General features: G+C 30.2%; 1 protein-coding gene across 1 annotated transcript; it reads left to right on the top strand.

The window, feature by feature from the left end:
• Nucleotides 1-13,584: 13,584 nt before the first annotated feature.
• On the top strand, nucleotides 13,585-14,751 carry Prx3 (Peroxiredoxin 3). The gene is made up of 4 exons (XM_065505631.1): nucleotides 13,585-13,691; nucleotides 13,837-13,906; nucleotides 13,968-14,109; nucleotides 14,172-14,751. The coding sequence occupies exons 1-4, from the start codon at nucleotides 13,659-13,661 to the stop codon at nucleotides 14,632-14,634; spliced, it is 708 nt and encodes a 235-aa protein (XP_065361703.1). The 5' UTR covers nucleotides 13,585-13,658; the 3' UTR covers nucleotides 14,635-14,751.
• Nucleotides 14,752-16,885: the final 2,134 nt, after the last annotated feature.

Here is a 16,885-nt window from a genome sequence, read left to right as displayed (position 1 = left end):
ACTTTAACATTCTATGGAAATTAACACTCACTTGCTAACGCACTTAATGATGCCAAAAGCTTATTTGCTTTGAAAATAGAAAATGCCGAAAAAATAAATGTTTATGTTTGGATTTGTGAGAGTATGTATAAAAGGCAGAAGTTTTAAAGAATTTTGATTTAAAAACACATACAATTTTCACATTGAAGTGAAACTTGAGGCTAAAAGTATGCCATAGTTTTATGTTTTTCTTATTAAAACTCCATTTAAACGATCACATGTTACTACTTACTTCTGAAACCGTATTTTTTTACAAGCTTTTATTTCACTTGCAATATTTGTTTTTATGTTTATTTATGTCAAAATGTTTAACGGATTTTTTTAATTTTGCATTCTTGCTTAGACCTGGCAAGAAAGTAATGTTCGAAACATTGTTAATGCTGTTAAAATAATCTCTAGATCATGCATGAACCTGATGACTATGTTATAATATGTTCGAAATTAAATTTCAAAATTCAAACATATATTCGAAAATGTTTGAAAGCTGTTAAATAATATCGAAATCAAGAAGATTCTTAAAAAACAATTTTAGTATTATATATGGCCAATTTCTTACATTTTCTTATAGTTTCAAAAACTTCGAAAATTCGAAATATTCAAGGTTCTCTAAAAAGAAGAAAATTAACTTAAAATTAAATCAAACTATTAATTACATTACTAGTTGGCCGACAGACGTTGTCCTGTCCAAATTATAAAAAAAAAATTTTTGTGAATTTGTGAAATGCTGTTAGAAATGTGTAAAAATAGTTTAAAAAGATCGTATTTTTGAATGATCATTTTTATTCAAATACAGGCCTGACACACATTTTGTTCGGAATGGTTTTAATTCCGATCGATTCGTTTTAGGATCTTCAGATTTCGTGTAACTTAATAATTCAAAAGATATTTATAAATTCTGTATTTCTGATTTTAATTTGACAACGTTTTTAATATTAAAACGAAAGTGAAGTTTTTGGTACAGAAATTGATTTACATTTTTACAAAAAAAAAAAAAAAATACCGAGAAATATCAATTCCACTTGAAAACTGAAAGTGGTTTCATTTCGAAAGAAATTTTAGTTTTTCTGAAGAAGCAAAATGCGGAATTAATTCGACTTTCGATAGGAATGGAATTCTGTGACAGGTTGGGGTATGTTTTATTTACATTTGATTTGAAAATATGTACCTACTATTAATCATATGGTGTTCCATTTACATTATGATTGAAAGATCGATCTTCAGGTAACCAATTACAATAAAGCAGGAAGTAACTGAATCCACCGATTTGTACGTCATCAATTTTTCGCAGCCAATATAGCACGATCGCTCAAATTGACATGTTCACAGTCAATTTGAGTTTCTTGACGTGTTTCCACAAAACAGACGACTTCAAACACTGGCATTGTTTACCAAAAATCACCTGCCAACAGAATTATCGCACCGCCAAACCGCCTTTGATTGTTTCCAAAGTCCGAAGACTTTTTATGCGCCATTGTACACTCGTCCCATACGATCAGTTTGCTTTCCTGCAAAACTTTGGCCATCGCACTGTTCATGGAAATTTGAGTGCTGAATGAGCACAGCCTTCCAGCAACGTAGCAGCAGTTGCTGATTAAGCAAGTGCAATATCATTCTGCGAACGTATTTTTGCCAAAATCAACGCGATCAAAAACGTATTTTCAGTTACACCGGGAGCGTCATAAAAAATTCATCCAGTTCCATATTTCACAACTTCCATTAGAGTGTCGTATCCGAGGGTGTATTCCCAATGAGTGTCATTCCCTAGTAATCGCAAGCGTTGACACGCTTATTTATGCGTGTCACACAATTCACCATTTACAGTTCGAAAATAAAAACACTCATCGTTTCTTGGATGGACTGTGTAAATTCGACCTAATGCGTCGGTGAAAAATAAATGTGGGAAATCTGGAACTGGATTTCCTTGTTTCCCTCGTCGATCAACACGTTGTAATACATTCTTCTCAGTAAAGTACACTCTTTTTGACCATTTTCCAGATGTACGGCTAAATGAACAACAGTTGGATGTCTTTCATGAATGGCAAATGAAAAAATGCGCCAAATTGCTTCGTTTCTGCTAATATAACATAGCGGTGACTTCATCGTTGGAATTCTCTGCACTAACTTAGCCATGTTACTTCTTTTGATCACATAGTTGCAGATATATTTGATAAATGGGCGTATTAGTGGGCGTGGACAATTTTTGTTTCTGTGAAAAACTTTTGTGGACTAACGTATGCGGAATATATAACAAAAATTACCCAAATCGGTCCAGGCGTTCTGAGATTTTAGATATACCGAAAAAAAAGTGGGCGTAAAATTGGGCGTGTTCAATTTTTCTCAGTAAAAACCTAAATTGAACTATGTGAACATTTAAAAAAAAATCAGATCGGTGCAACCGTTTTCCGATTTTAGATAAATAGAAAAAAGTGGGCGTGATCAGCTCAACATTCCAATGAAAAAGACCGAACATAATTGTACACGATACATGGTTTGATAACTTTTCAAGTGACAATTAAAAATCATAATATGGAAAATGGAGGCTATTTTGTTGATATTTGTATGGGAATATACAGGAAAATCTAAATGCCATATCCCCAGAACCACTGGGCCGCTTTCGTGCAAACTTCCCATAAACCATCTGAAGACCATCCCCAACGTAGTAGTAACACTTTGTAGTAGTATATAGATATGTTTTGGCTGTTGTGTAGTGTTGTTTATAGAATATCGGTAACGGTATTTAGAAGATATTTTTAAACAAGCACAAAAACTGTGAACACTGTCGTCTAGTCTAGGTAACGGTATTTATGATTATATCGGTAAAGGTATTATAGTGGTACCGCCAATTGCAGCTTAGCGGTAATCGTAATTTAACCAATAAATATTTATAAATTTAAAATTCTAGTAACATACTTAAAACTTTTTAAAATTGTGTATGTTTACCAATTTAATTCTTTTAAGACTCTGGCTCTATTTACTAATACATAGTTACAAAAATATGTATGTAAATACTACTCTTATGTAAGTGAGTTGAAACATTTACCAACGCGTTTATGCTGCAATCGTTGAGTTCGAGAAAATGACGGTTATTTTCAAAATATCCTCAAAAAAAATTCTAACAAAAGTGTCTGTTTAGGGAGAAATAAGCAAATTAACTAATTTTGTAATTAATGTCAATAAGTGAGTATGGGAAAATGTTTAATGTATATTAACATGTTCTTGGGTGGAAAAGCATTAATATAATGCGTTTGAATTTATATGATTTTGCGGGCAAAACCACAACCTATGAAAAACGTTCGTTATTTTGTAATCTTTCTATTCTACTTTTATTTATGCATAAAATAAAACAAGTAAAAAAGTTGGTCGGTCAATATTTTTTTTTTTAAATTTCAATAATTTATTTTCGGAAGTGGGCTTTATATAAGAGCTATGAGCAATTATGGACCGATCGCCATGAGATTAGGCCGTATGATTTATTTCTATGTATATGAATTTGGGTTCCAAAATTTTTAAGAGATTTATGCTCGTTAAAGTGATCATTGGGAGCTATGACCCACAAATTCCCATTTAGGGGGGACATTTGTCTGGTGCTAGGTGATATAATTGACTGATTTCAGCCAGTTTCAATAGGCTTCGTTATTAAGTCGAAAAAAATACATGTGCCATATTTGCGCATAAGAAATTTTTGATATTGAAAATGGTAAAAATTGGTCAAGCAGAAACCAAAAAAAGAAAAAACAACCTCCAAAGTTTTAATATTTTGTAGCTAATACCATGAAATTATGCACACTTTATTCCTATGATTAAAGGTAAACTGTATTGAAAATGGTAAGAATCGGTCCATGATTTCTCCCAGCTCACATACAAATTCCTTCCATGAATATGGCTCTATTGTATATAAATGTCTACAGAATAGCAGTATCCATACCAAATTCAATAGAATTAGGTTCCATATAAAATGAAATAAATAACGATATTTTGTTTGGATCGGTCCATATTTGACCATAGCTCCCATATAAATTCCACTTCCTAAAATAACATAAGTACACATAAATCTTTATCAGGTTATCGACATAAATAATCCTAATATGGATTATTTTTTTATATAAAGTCTACTTCCTAAAATAAATAATCCTCATATACTATATAATAATATACGCCTTACCAATTTGTAAAAAGATTCGCCTATACTAGGTAATAGCTCCAATGTAAGGTCCACTTTTGAAAAACACCCACATAAATAAATATCTTAAAAACTTTGATTTCCAATCATAATTTTACACAGATAATTAATATGTATGCTAAAATTAAAAAAAATAATTGATCACAGCCTCCATATTATGTCCACTTAAATACGCATAAATCTCATAATAATATTGTAATCCGTTTGACACTCCAATCGCGGTTCCTATTATTATGAAGATCGGCCCATTGTTTTTTATTCTAAACTGAAAAATGTTATTCATTCGTTTAAAATTTTTTGTTGTACCCTTCACCTTCGTTAGAAGGGTATATATATTCTGGATCCTTATAGATAGCGTAGTCGATTAAGCCATGTCCGTCTGTCTGTTGAAATCAATTTTCTGAAGACCCCAGATATCTTCGGGATCCAAATCTTCAATAATTCATTCATACTTTTAATTTTTTAATGGTTTTATGCCAATCATTTTAAAAATTTTTTGAAATTATGTTACATTATTTTGCATTTTAGGTGACAATATGTAAAAGACTGTCCATGGTGTAATGATATACAAGGTGACATTAATCAAACAGCTGATTATTTTTTGCTCGAGTTTGTTTACAACTTTCATCTTGTCAACATTTTTGCTTTATTTTGCTGTAATTTGTATACATTAAGCATTGTTTTTAGTACTATAAAAGTTATTTGTTTTTGTATTGTTGTATTTGTTGCCCTTATATACCTTATAATCATTACGCCATGAGACTATCAAGAACAACTTGATCATGAGGCTGCAGTGTAAAAACAAAATCCTCAAAAGTTATTATGAATTTAGCTTCAATTGAACTTTCTAACACAGAATATATTTTTCTAATTTTTTCACCATTAATAGCATTTTTCATACTGATTATCAGGGAAACCAAAATATGCAAATGCATGTTTTTTCTGGTGAGTCTAATGGGCACATGGATAAGATATTTACACGTTTCAGAACTATTTAAGAATTTTGGCATCGATTTGTTAGTGCATATTTTGCCCTTAAATGCATATTTTTGCATATATTTGTTTTAGGAGCATATTTATGTCATATTTTTGCGTTTTAGAGCATATTTTACTGTTTAATAGCATATTTTGACTTTATCAAAAACAAATTTTGTCTTACTTATTTTCGCTGTTGTGTTACAGGTTTTTACTTCCTTTGTTTAAAATTCAAAATTGAAAAATATATTTGTTTTAATATAAAATGAGCACTATTTTAATAATAGCGCCATCTAAATATCAAATATTAGTTCTAATTCAAACTCAACCGTTCTAAGTGTTAAAGAAATATTATCTTTTAAATTCGCTCCATAACATCAATTGATGTCGAAAGAATATTTTCTATGATAAAAATGTTTTCAGATCCAATAGACAACGATTTTTATTTGAAAATTTAAGTCAACATTTTGTAATTACAATAATAATCTTAATTGAAGAAGTGACTTTATATTTATATAAAATATCATCAAAAAATACCTCTCGAGGACTTTTCATAACTTAAGTTCCTATTGTTTTTATGTTGTATTTATTTTTTGATATACTTTTTAGTTCTTGTTATTTTTGTTTATTTTATGTTACTTTACCTTTTTAGAAATGAATTGCATTGATTTTTTTAAATAAAAGTATACTCTTTGGTTAACAATTATGTAAAAGTTTGTTTTTTAAGAGCATATTTTTAAATTTTAAGAGCATATTTTAAAGTTTTTACTGCATATTTAAAGCGCTTAAAACGCTTTTTTTAGAGCATATTTCGGGTTTCCCTGCTGATTATTAATTCTTGATGTTTGGTGTGCGGGAAATAAAGAATTCATTATGTTTCAAATTTGGAATGACATGTAACTTAATGGTTTATAAATTAAAAAATAACTCATTTTAAAATATAAAATAACTGGAATTAAATATGTATTTCTAATTGCTTTCGTTTACGTCAGAAAAAATTAGTGAAATACAGTGGTCGACATAAGTCTACGTACGACCACAATTTTTGCCACTTTATGAGAGAAAACCCGGTAAATAAAAAAATAATGCAGTTTTGTTTGAAATCTATTTTTATAGCTATGCACCAAAAAAAATTTAGTTGTAATGTAAAATTGCAATATTATTCATAAAAATAATAAAAAAAAAACATTGACAAAAGTCTACATACGACCACAGCATGTCCTGGTTTTTTTTGAATACTAACTGATAAGCATGCAATTTATTAAGTCTACTGTTCAAACAATATTCAGTAACTTTGAAAACACTGGTACAGTTAAAAAAAGCTGCGAAGTGGTCGCCCAAAGAAACTACATCGTAGAGATGTAATCTTCATTTTAAAAGAAGTCAACAAAAACCCAAAAGTAAATACCACAAAATTGGTCGAAGAACTCGCAACAAGATCAGAAGTTATTGTTCATCCACGAACAATTCAAAGAACTTTAAATAATAATGGTAATTAAAGCAGAACTCCTCGTAAATTACCGAACGGATCGCAAACTTCGTTTGGAATTCGCCCAAAAGCACTTTGAAAATTCTGGAAGCGAGTTTTGTTCACTGATGAGTTGAAGTATAACATATTTGGAAGTGATGGGAGAGTTAAAGTATGGCGCAAAACAAATAGAGCAATGGATCCGAAAAATTTACTCGCTACAGTTAAGCATGGTGGTGGCAGTGTGATGGCTTGGGGTACTTTCGCTGCTTCTGGAGTGGGAAAGTTAGTGTTTATTGAGGGTAATATGGATCGTTATCAGTAAAAATCCATTTTGGAACAAAATTTGAGAGCATCGGTTGAACGTACGTCTCAAATTGGCAAAGATTGGCTACTCTACCATGCCGCACGAGAATTGTACACACCACCTCAAAGTCCGGACTTAAATGTTAAACATCTTATTACTTGTGCACCAATGTTAAAGGAGAAGCTTCCAGAAGAATGGCAAAATATAACGGCCGCAGAACTGGAAAATGTAGTTGCTTCGATGCCCAGACGCTTGTAGATGCCCGTGGTGGCCCAACGAAATATTGAATTTAATGAAAATTTGTATTCGCTGAAAAATTTTTATTTAGTGTACAGATCGTATGTAGACTTTTGTCAACATATTTTTTAAATTGTTTGTGAATAATAGTTTAAATTAATTATAAATTTTTTTTAATTTAATTTTATAAATTTTGTTATATTACTAAAAATGCATTTGAAATAAAACTGCATCATTACTTTTACTTATTATGGTTTTCAAGTCTGCGAGTTATGAAAATAATGGTCGTACGTAGACTTTTGCGGTCACTGTATGTTTGAATGTTTATATACATTTTCAGTGCGAACTTTTGAATCATGTTAGTTCATAGTTTAACAATTTAACTAGGTTAGCGAAAAGATTTGAACTAGTTCATTTAGCTCAATCAAGTTAATCGTCCAATTGAACTAGTTCGTTCATGAAGTACCAAATCTAATCACAATAGAATTTCATAGTCTAAACAAATATAATACAAATGATTTTTTGAATTACTGTTGGTATTCAAAAATTGTTTAAAACAATTAAAAAACTTCTTTGCAATGTATCGGGTATGTATTTATAAATATTTACAAATAATGCAAACATAAAATGCATATACTTACATACATACATATATATCAACCAACAAAATTAAATATTTTTAATACTATATTGTAAACAAGAAATGTACTTCTAATCTCGTATTAGGGCATCAAAAGAAACAATTTTGACTGCTGATTCAAAACGGTTAAAACGTAACGCTAATTTGGATTATTTCAGTAACGGTAATTTCAACCGGAATTAAATTATAAACAAAATTTACAAAAAAAATATGTAAGTTTAAACAAGTGAACTGTTTTGTTGAACTTATTTCGATATAATATGGTACATATAATTTTTTCGACCCAAGAACGAAACCTATGGAAACTGGCTGAAAGCGGTCCATAATTTCACCTAGCCCCCATACAAATGTCTTCCCGAAATTGGTCTTTATCGTTCATAAATGTTTAATTTATGTACACAGATGGACAAAAGTCACCGCCATTTCCCTTTAGAATGTTTAACCCTCTCATGCCCAATGTTGCGTATATTCAACATTGTGTTTATGAGCATACCGCTAAGTACCGCTATTTTAAATATTTTTTTTTTAACCTTTCGCAAAAATATAGCCTCAAGTGTTGTTTAAGCTTACATCTAATTGGTTGGTAGTCAGCTGTGCACGTATTCAGTTAGTAGCTATTCTCCCGAGAGCGAAGTTGACAAGTTCATTTTGCAAAAAAAACGTTGTTTTAAGAAGTGTTAAAAAACATTAAATAATTAATTCATCCAAAAACCAAATTCAACAACTAAATAACAAAAGTTAAGAGAGTAATTTAAAAAAAACCTGGCTTGGAAATATTATTTAGTTTGTCTGTAATAATTTTGTAAATGTAGTGTTGCGTATTTTTACCGCAGAGACATCACACATACAGACGGCGATTTGAAGCTATGCCGTTCATAAAATTCCAATTGGATGTTTCTACCGAGCTTTTGAACGCAATTAAAACTACAGTTGTCGCAATCAAGAGAGGTCGTTCATTATCTCTCCTTTTGATAATGGTTTCAGAAACTTCAGCACCTTCTCCATCGACTCCGTCATAACCAGCTCCATCATCACCAGCTCCTTCTACGGGTTCTGAATCAAACCCCTATAAAAGACCATATGTTGCAGAGCCTGCAAAATCCATACTATTTGATGGTTATAATAATTGGCCGGAATGGGGAACTAGGGGCAGTTTTAGGCATTTGAACAAAACTATACTTGTATTTAAATTTATAACACCATTGCCCAATGTTGCATATACGCAACATCCTGTAGCTCTTGAACCAGGTCTCCTAGGACATTGAAATTTTTATCAGTTGATATTGAGGTCAACTCTATCTTATATGTCTACTCAAAAAAATTTTAGCCAAGCCTATTTTAATTAGGGCATGAAAGGGTTAAAGGACTACCACGTTATAAATATAATTGAAGCACAAAATTATATTTTTTCAACAAAAACAATAATTTATTTTAATTATACTTTAGTTAAAACAAGTTATTTTAATTTAACCTAGTTTACTTTAGTTAAAACAAGTTATTTTAATTTAACCTAGTTTACAAAAACGTAGCGTGGCTGTCCTTTTTACTTCCTAAAGGGGAAATGGCGGTGAATTTTGTCCATCAGTGTAGGTATCTACACAAACAGTGTAGCCAGATGTGGGGATTTGTCCCCAATTTGGGGATTTCAAGATTTTTTTGGGGACAGAATTTCGTGGGGAGGGATTTGGGGATTTTAACAAAATTTGGGGATTTACATCCATTTTTGGGGATTTTACATTTTTAGACATTAGCGGTATTCACAATGTAGAGTACTTGGCCTAGTAATAAAGCAGAAGAGCTATTTATTGACAAACATTTCAATTTCTAATCTATTTGGTTTTATATTTTGTTTAAATAATCATATTTTATTTCTTTCATTTCTTCAGAATTTGATGAAAAACACAAAAATTTTAGATTTTTCGTTTCCAGGACACTATTTTGATAATAAAAAAATTAAAAAAGGATTTCATCAAAAGTTCACAGATATTAAATTGTTTTAAATTCTTGCTAAACACAGAAAGCTGAATCATTCTCTAGGAGCCAATTTTTGACTTCGTATTTAAATGTTAATTACACTGTGCGAAAGTGAAAAAAATGTCAAAAAATTTCAAAAACATCCTCAAATTCAGAATTTATTCAAAAAAAAAAGTTTTCAATGATGTTCTTCAACTTATCGTCGACCTGTAACTTAAGCTGGCCACACACGGTTGATTTGTGATTATGATTTGGTCGTGTTCGACATCTTGTTACTTGTTAATGGGGATGTGCGCGATAAAAATCACAAGTAATTGAAAATTTTCAATCACAAATCAGGCGAACAAATCATTCCGTGTGGGCCAGCTTTAGTCAGTTTTTGTCCGACTTTATATTTTTCAACGGGTTTGGAAAGAAAACTGATTACGTTTTAAAATACCGTGCATCTTTTGATACATTTGTAAGTTATAAGTATTGTTTTTGTTAAGAATATCTAAAAAAAAACAAAATTTGATTTTAATAGCATTTCAATACTTATTTTGATATGAAAGCTTATACCAATGCATTGATATACATTTTTATTGCAATGTATAAAGAAAATTTAGTTCTTAACATGTCTTCTGTATATGTATGTATATGAAAACTATTTGTGTTGAATTTTATTTGAGTTTGAAATATTTTTAAGAAATCTATACTCATTAAAATGATTTTCGGAAGTGGGCATTATATGGTAAATTTGGTGAGGCAGGTTCGGCATATATAAAATTTATTTTTGCTGAATTTGTTTTTTATATCTATATAACTAAGATATTTATGACAGCTTAACTATTTTCAGATAGGGCAATCGTATGGGGGCTATGAGAAATGATGTACCCATTCTAATCAAATTCAATAGGCTTCGTCCTTGGGGCAATACAAGAGCTTGTACCAAATTATCTTTGAAATTACGACCTGTAGTTTGATTACAAGGTTTACATGGACGGACGGACATCGCAAAATCGACTCAGAAAGTGATCCAGAACATATTGGTATACTTTAAGGTGGGTATTGGGACAATATTTTTGCACGTTGCAAACATCAGCTCTAACTCAATATACCCTTCTTTGGAACTTTTTTCGAAAAAAGTTTAATAACTTTTGCAAATATAAACCGATTTCGACAAGTAATGTTTATTTCTATATATTCTATTGTCTTTAAAACACTGTGTAAAAAAATAGGTTTTCATAGAAAAAAATTAAAATAACTTTGTTGAATTTGAAAAACGACGAAAAAAATATGCAAAATGTGTGAGTTAGAGGTACTAAGTACTACTTAAAACAGTTTTTTTCAAAATAACTCAAAATTTTGAGGAAGTTTCAAAATCTTTGAAAACGGTTTTAGTATTCCCTCACCTAGGTCTACAACCACCATTGGGTCGCTTTTCAAGTTCTGACAAAAAGTTTTATTTTGCAGCAGAGTGTTATCTTTAAGTTCTATTTTAATACGACAATGAGTTTTTCAATGCTTTTTTTAAATTATATTTAAATGGATTCCACTTCCGATGCGGTGAAATTATGGCTTATTTTGTCCATTTTTTACAAAATATACTTTCTTTTTCTGGAATAAAAAATCGAATATTATAAAGCTCTTGATTTCTCAATGAGTTATAAAAACTAATTCATACAAAAATCGGATAAACATCAAGAATTCTTTGGCAGGTTTCAAAGTAAAATGACATCTTCCAAACAACTTGTTCCAAAATCGATGAATCAACATTTTGAAAACTGACAATGAGGTAAATAGATGTAAAAATGCTTGTCGTATGTTATTATGCCAGATTGCAACTTTAGTTTGTTAAACTCAACATAGTAAAATTTAGTATTAACAATATAATTTAATTTTTTTTATGGTGACAAAATTGGGGATTTCAATTTTGAAATGGGGATTTTTTGGGGACATCGACTTTCAGATTGGGGACATAAGATAAACTTTGTCTGGCAACACTGTACACAAATATTGTTCCAAATAAGTTTTATATATACCGAATTCATGTCACCTAATTTTATCATGATCGGTCCATAATTAGTCATTGCTCCCATATAAGGCCCGCTTCCGTAAATCACTTTAACGTTCATAAATCTCATAAAAATGTTGGTATACACATAAAATTCAACATAAATAACTTTCACATAGACATAAACTATGACTTAATTTCATGGTGATCGGTCAATAATTGGTATTAGCTTCCATATAAGGCCCACTTCGAAAATTACTCACGAATATAAATTATTGAATTTTTAAAAGAGAAATGTTACTTAGTGTAGGATATTATATGGTCGGGCTTGACCGATAAAAAAAAAATATGGAAAAATCGAACGTTCGCGACCCGTACGTTCGATACCGGTACTTAAGGCCAATTAAACAAAAATCAATAGAGTTATTTTATTGTGTAAGTACCGGACAGAGACCTACATTAATACACTTTTAAAATAAATGAATTGCTTTTAAATATTCCGTTCCATTTCGCAGATTTTTACATTTCACTACTGTCAGCTAAAGTTCACTTCTATTTCGCGTACGTTCGTTACCACATGTTTATAACTATCATTATGAAAACTTAAAGTCCATGGAATCCAGCTACCTAAATGCTATGGAATCGCAAACAAAAATTTAGGAAAAGTTTTTTTTTAACCGCAGGAAATGCCTATATATGATATCGTTCTCGTATCATAAACTATAGTATTACGGACGATAGTATTTCCTTATAATATCGTTTTTCCAGAAAATTATGATATCGTTTTCACTATCAAATCGATAGTCAAATCGGATAACACCAGATTTTATTGTGAATGCAATGTAATACCAAAAATTATACAATATTATTTTTATCTGTTGTGATGGTAGTTAAAGGTGGGTCAGACGGCATGTATTGCTTGTGTTTTGTGCCATGTATTGTGATATTTCCACATGTAAACATACACATACATACCTTCTGACCCATATGAAACTTTGTGTATGTAACCCTCTGTCTATACTTGACAAATTTTTATCATCATAAACGTCAAAATGGTTGTCAAGATAAAAAATTATCAGGTATAGTCTCCATTTATTAGTATTATTGCTTCGTTATGACAAAATTGTTAGTGCTTTTGCTAAGACAACTTTGTCTTGACAACAAATGTCATTTATTTTTATGATAAACAATTGTCAAGTATAGACAGGGGGTAAAATACATGTGTATTACTTGTGAAATTTTTGGCAATTAGAGCATGCTCTATTTTCGTGTGTATAACAGTGTTGTATTTTGAAATACAACACTGTGTGAGTGCAAAATAAAGAACACAAAACAAAAAAGAGTAAAGAAAAATCATAACAAAATAAGTTTCATTGCATTAAATATATTTATTGTGATTTAAAAATGTTTTAAATAAATATATTGTTAAAAAACAACAAACATATAAACTAATAGAGGTTATGTCACATACAATTACGTATGTACGTGTGAACGTGGAAATTATGAATGGTATGAATAACGTGAATTTTAACATACACATGGAATTCCATATGTATCGAATACATGCCCCAATACATATGGAATACTTGCCGTGTGACCCCCTATTAGCGGTACGGAAACAAACTTTGCAATGAAATGTTTTTCTATATGATGGTGATTTTTTTAACGATAAAGTAGACAACACTGCTTATCATATTGTATTTATTGTTGTTGTCTAAATTTTTTTTTTTTGTTTTTTTACATTGAGCAAAAAAAACGCCGGGTCGGACAATCAACTTATTGATAAAGTATTTCTATCAATAAATCGGTTAAAATAAGTTCTCACATTCACTAGACTGGATAACTATGTCGTTTTTGGCCAGGAATTTCATTAGAGCTGTAAGTAATGTGTAAATATTTGAGTGCAAATTACACTTGAATATTATTGAAAAACCCCTTTGTCAATATATTCAGTGTATAAAATTACAATTACGTAATTATCAAGTAAATTTTCCTTACAAATTTCTAATACAATTTCTTCTAGCTTCCCCAAGTGGGTAAACAGATTTTGAAACAAAATAACAACAACACATACAAACGTCTGTTGCATCAATGTGAGTATATGAGCTGAAGTTATGGGAGTGACATGAAATAACATTTGAAATTTATTTATAGCTGCCCCTTTGTTGGCCGCTAAAGTTCAACAACCGGCACCTGATTTTCAAGGCATTGCTGTGGTTGGCAACGATTTTCAAGAATTAAAACTATCCGATTTTGCTGGCAAATATTTGGTATTGTTCTTCTATCCCTTGGATTTGTAAGTTTTGGTTGATAAGCTTAAAGGAAATTATCTGATTTTTGTAAAACTTTCTATTTTAGCACTTTTGTGTGTCCCACAGAAATCATTGCATTTAGCGATCGCATAAAAGAGTTCAAAGACATTGATGCTGAGGTTGTCGGTGTCTCCGTAGATTCACACTTCTCCCATTTGGTCTGGTCAAATGCTGAACGCAAGAATGGCGGTTTGGGCGGCTTGAAGTATCCTCTTCTCTCCGATATTACCAAGAAAATCAGTTCCGACTACGGCGTTCTGTTGGAAAACGAAGGCATTTCATTGCGTGGTACTTTCATTATTGATCCCAATGGTGTGTTGCGTCAATATTCTATTAATGACTTGCCAGTTGGCCGTTCCGTTGATGAAGTTTTACGTTTAATTAAGGCATTCCAATTTGTTGAAAAGCACGGTGAAGTTTGCCCCGCAAATTGGAATCCTGAATCGAATCCCGATACAATCAAACCCGATGTCCAAGAATCAAAGGAATATTTCAACAAACATGGCTAAGGACAAAGTTTACATAAATAATTTATTTGAAGAAGAGATACGCAAACAAGTTTCAAAAACTTTTTGTGTTTATTATTGATTTCAATAAAATTCAATTTCTTTAAGAATTATCTAAAATTCGTTTTCATTAACCATTTGTACAATGTGATGAAATCGATCGCAATTAGAACGATCGATTTGAAAACGTGTGAGAATGACTTATTATTTTCGTGAAAAATATAGCCCAGGTGATAAATATACAATAATTTAAAACAATTTAAGAAAATTCAAACAATAAATGCAACGTAAATAATAAATACATAATTTTACATTTTAAAATCGTTTCGTAATCGATTTCCATCACATACCTGCTAAAGTAATTTTTACAAAATGTATTCATATGCGATCCTTAAAGGTAGGGTAGTAGGTATTTAAGAATTTATAAAAACCCCTAATAATATAGGAACATGTAAGATATACAGTGAAGGACAAAACTACATACACCCATTTTTGGTGAATTGGTATCAATTTTGATAAAAATATGGAAATATTTAAAAAATGCATTAATGCAGTCGGAAACGCTAAAATTATAATATAGAATTAAAATTTAATTCATACATGATCCATTCCCAACATCTAATTCTTTAGCTTCATACAAAGACTTTTATTTAAATAGAATTCATTCATCGCTGAATTAATTCATACACAGAAAAAAGAAATTCATAATTGGAATGAATTTTGTAATAAATATTATTAATCGAACTTGACTTTTTTTTCCCAAACTATTTTCATTCAGAATAAGAACATGTTCATAAATATTATAAAATTGTACATGACGGAAATTTTTGCTTTTTTTACGTAAGTTGTATGCTATTTTATAATAAATTGCATTATAATTGTATAATCTGATGAATTATTTCAAACATTTTTGCATAATAGCCATATATTGGCCAATATACATATGTATTAAGACGAATTATAAACATCTGAAACTTAAAAAATATAATTAATCATAATAAAACATCAATAAACATTAAAGTATTTCATCCTTTTAACAAAATTTAGTGAATTTCGCGCATATTTTCACATTTTGTAGCTGAAAATCATAAAAAAATTTTCAAAGGAAAATTTCTAACATTTTTGAACAACATAAAAATAAAAATGAAATTGAAATAATATTTTTCAAGCCTTCTAGATTTTTTTTGAAAACATAAAATATGAACAAAATCATACTATTTAAGAAATTATTTATAAATGTTATGAATTGAATTCAATGAAATCAAATCATAATATTTATGTTGAAACTTTTTTCTGTGTAACAGAATTCATTCAACCTTTGAATGATTAAATTTTTGGTAATTCAAATTTAATTAAAATAATTTGACTTTCTTTTTGAAATAAATTTGAATTGTAGAAAAATTTAGTCATTCAATACAGTTGCAAAGCTTTGTAGTAATGGATTTGAATTCAAGATAATTTGCATCAATAAGGAATTAACTCTATAAAGAATCAATTATCAATGGAATGAATTCAATACAATTGAAGGAGAAATGAATTAATGGGTCGATTATGGATGGCAACCAAACATCTGATTGCCATTTTTGCAAAAGAAATTATAGTTGCCATATGCTAACTGACATTTACGCAACTGAAGTTCGGTTGCATCCATAATCCTATGAATTCAGGTATGTTCTGCAAATCACATTTTATAGAAGTGGTTTGAAACCACCAAAATGGTGTTCTGTGCACATAATTTTGTGATTTTAAAACGTTCAGCTATGTAAGTGGATGTCGATTTCAAATCACTTGCTTATTTTTGTAAACACTTTGCTGCGAAATTTGTAATAAATTGCTTAAATGAATAATTCGATGTGATCTTTAATCATTTATGTAGTAAAATTAGAAATATGAGTGATCACAGATCGAGGTCCTTTTCTTGATTCAACGGTTATTGGCCAAGTTATTAGCGAATTTAGATATTTTGAGTTTTTATATAAAAAATCGATTTTTGGTCAGAAATATGAGTGATCACAGATCGATCTCCTTTTCTTGATTAAACGCTTATTGGCCAAGTTATTAGCGAATTTAAATATTTTGAGTTTTTATATAAAAAAACAATTTTTGGTCAGAAATATGACTGATCACAGATCGATCTCCTTTACTTTGAGTTTTTATATAAAAAATCGAATTTTGGTCAGAAATATGAGTGATCACAGATCGAGGTCCTTTTCTTGATTCAACGTTTATTGGCCAAGTTATTAGAGAATTTAGA

The sequence above is a fragment of the Calliphora vicina genome, chromosome 1, assembly GCF_958450345.1.
Source record: "Calliphora vicina chromosome 1, idCalVici1.1, whole genome shotgun sequence".
NCBI lineage: Eukaryota > Metazoa > Arthropoda > Insecta > Diptera > Calliphoridae > Calliphora > Calliphora vicina.
This window is presented reverse-complemented; position numbering and strand designations above follow the sequence as displayed.